The sequence below is a fragment of the Limulus polyphemus genome, unplaced genomic scaffold, assembly GCF_000517525.1.
Source record: "Limulus polyphemus unplaced genomic scaffold, Limulus_polyphemus-2.1.2 Scaffold1355, whole genome shotgun sequence".
NCBI lineage: Eukaryota > Metazoa > Arthropoda > Merostomata > Xiphosura > Limulidae > Limulus > Limulus polyphemus.
This window is the reverse complement of record NW_013666965.1, coordinates 106,184-109,501: the sequence shown is the minus strand read 5'-3', so window position 1 is coordinate 109,501 and position 3,318 is coordinate 106,184. Positions and strand designations below refer to the sequence as shown.

The 3,318-nt window shown below is 33.6% G+C and overlaps 1 protein-coding gene across 1 annotated transcript in view; it reads right to left on the bottom strand.

The window, feature by feature from the left end:
* Positions 1-2,659, bottom strand: part of LOC106463234 (meteorin-like protein) — a 29,555-nt gene extending 26,896 nt beyond the window's left edge. The window contains exon 1 of the mRNA XM_013923230.2: positions 1,880-2,659. Coding sequence (XP_013778684.1) covers positions 1,880-1,992 — 113 coding nt within the window. The 5' untranslated portion in view covers positions 1,993-2,659. The remainder of the gene's footprint in view (positions 1-1,879) is intronic.
* Positions 2,660-3,318: the final 659 nt, after the last annotated feature.

Below are 3,318 nucleotides of genomic sequence, written 5' to 3'. Positions count from 1 at the left end.
TCTCCTTTGAGTAAAGATTTTTTTTATTAACACTTTGATGATATAACAAAAAATAACTTTATTCAGAAACGATTTAAGTTTATAACTGAAATCGATATTTTTACTTTCATGATAAATTTGATGCAATTGGCTCTAGGCTAGGTGATCCCACACTAAGTCTTTACATTAGGCTTATTGTACCAACACTCACTACACTTATACAACAGGACCCAACTCATTACATTTATTTAAAAAAATATTTACATTACAACAACACACAAACAGCACAACATACACCACTCTCGAGTATTATTTACCCAGACTTGATGTAGAATATTTTTCCTAGAATAGCTGTTCGTGTACATTTTAAACTAATGGGTATTGTATGCTATGTAAGAAATGACCCAGTCAAACTTTTCTCCCGACTACGTTTGACTAGTCTTAAGAATGAGAAGCACAAAAATCTTGCGCTTTTATAAACAAGCACTCCAACCTTGTAAACATGGGGAAAGAAAATTCGTAATTTCTCTTTCGCCCTAATGTATCATGACACAAAACTTTTAAACTTTGCTTCGTCACCTTTCGAAACAGGTTTTTAAAATTTTTTTTATGAATATTTCTTCTAAAATGAAATTTAAGAAAAGTACATGTTAGTTTTTTTTTCATTGAAATAACTGCGGTGTTTAAGTAGCGAGACTTACTATTTTAAATTACGTTCTTAAAAGGAATTTTTATTGAATAACGATAAGAATTAAATAATGGTGTTATAAGATGAAGTAGTTAGTTAAAAAGGGTTACAACTTTACGGGTCCAGCAACCCCATGTAGATGTGAGGCACAAGCCATGTTAGACGAGTTTGTTTTTTTGTAACAAATTTTGATTTGAATTTTCACTTGTGGTATTGAGTTACGTCGCAGTAAAAAAAAAGTACGCCAACGTTAGTGTCATATTTACGTCGATCATCTACGTTGATTCTGGCCGTGGGTCTAAAGCTCAAAAACACTGAGATAGTAAACAAACGTGTCACATTTGCTTTGCTGGGTGAAACTGAAAGAAAATCCATCATTTCTCGTTCTTCACCGTAACGCTAAATTTTGTCCTAGTAAATCTAAAAGTAAAACTGGGATCGGCCCAGTTTTTTAGCCCTTTTTTTTTGTTCCGATCAGAAACAGTAACTGTATAACTTATAAATATAAGTGTATTAAATCACTCCATATTCTCTGTACTTCAATGTGAGTTGGATATGTCCGGTTTGTCATTAAATACGACTCCTTTAAATTTTACTACGAGAATAACCTGATAAAGACAGATTACTAGTGTTCCCTCTCTGCTATCTATGTTTTCTTAACCTAATATAGAAAGGAGTACATTATACAGCCAAGAATTACTATTGTACGAGAGAGTCGCCACTACAGTACAAGTGAACGATTTCTTCTAAAGATTAGGTCTAATCAGAATTCTTCCTTGCAAAAAAAAACTTTCAGATTTCGTGCAGATTTCGTGAAAACTAGAACTAATATTCCACCTCCACTATCACCATAGGCCAATATATTGAAATTAAATATTTTACTTTTTAGTATAAATCTTATCAAAATTAAAATGTTTAAATAGTGAATATTCAATAATTACTTTGAAATTTATTATTACTACTACACTTACGATATTACTATTAACTACTAGTTAATCTCTAGTTTTTCAATTTTGATGAGAATGTACAACTGATTATTATTATTTTGATTTCAACAGTTTCAAATCTCTTAACTCCGGTAACTGTCAGTGTCACCACGATAGCATAAATATAATGGAATAGGCTTTATAACTATAGTTTACTTTAACACTAATAAAAGTTCAAACGTTCAGTTTTAAAAGTTTATAACATTTTCTGAAAATATTAACTTACCTTCCAATCCAATCGCATTCGTCAGTCGCCCCACAAACACACATAAAAAATACATTCAGAGCAATCACCCTCAGAAAAAGATTCCCGAGTCTGAGACAAGCCATCGGAAACATCACTTGGGTTTAATATAACGCCTGCATCCTGGTGGAGAAGTGTCTCTGATCTGGTATCTATTAGTAGTACCACCGTATACTGTAGATGCAGAAATTTTCTTGACCAAATCAAAGTCCGCTGAGAACCGAGATATCTCACTCTTTAACAGTTTAAGTAATTGCCTTCATTCCCCAGTAACTTGCCAAAGTTCAATACTACCACTACAAAGTGTCGATGACGATTTGTTTTTCCAGATTTTACTTAGTTAATTAAGAAAAAGATTTGTACACACATGGACGTATTGCTTTTCTAAACATTTTGTGTAGCGAGATTATAATCTGGTATGATACGCTATATGAATTTTCTTCACTAACACCAGTTGCTCATACTCATAGTTAAATATCTAAGATACAGTAACAGCTCTACCCTATACTCTCTCTCTCACTGGCTATGAACGTGATCTCTGGCTTTTGCAGCAAGTGCCTGGATGGCCAAGTCCACTGTAAAGCTGAAGGAGGGGGAAGGAACTTCGCTATAGGAGGCGTGGGAAAATCGTGCAGTGTGGGTCTAAGCGACACGTGCCAGAGGGTCCGCCGCGTGCTGATAGCATAAATAACGAAGACATGACCGCGGTAGTTTTTGTGCTAAGAACCTGGTTCAACCCCACCATGAAGACGAGGCCAGTATAGCCTATTTTTCGTTAACGTATTTAAAAAATCCACAGAGACTGATTTCACGAACACAGAACTCTTAAAAAACTTTATAATTCGTTTCTTTGTGATTAAAACTGCACTCTGAAAGCGTCATACTTGCAATTTGCTGATTAATAATTGAAATTTAATTTAGTGATGAAAATTTATGTCAGTATTGTATTAAAAAACTAACTACAATGGTTCTAAAGTCCAAACAGCTGTTGCAAAATATCGAATAATACTTATGAAATGTGTTTCTGGAAAGTACGCGTTATTTTTGCTACATTTGTAGTCTAAAGAAGTTGAAACCTTTTTGATGTAATGAATATAGAGCTTAATTTTAATATCGTGCGTTTTTTTGTGTGGAAACTTTGCAGGGGGTGAATATTTTTGCAAGACACTGTAGATAGATACGGTATAGCATTCTTTCTAGCAAACAAACACTAATAACTTAAAAAGCTTAACATCGAAACATCTGTATGGGATTTGAGTTTCTTCCTTCAAATAGAGAAGGAAAAATTTTGTTTTATATTCTCTGTTTGTTGTTAAGCCTAAAGCTACACAACGGGCTATCTGTGTTTTGTCCTCCACGAGTATCAAAACTCGTTGTTTTTGTTTTTTTGTCTTTCAGTGTAATAAATCTACAGAAGTACC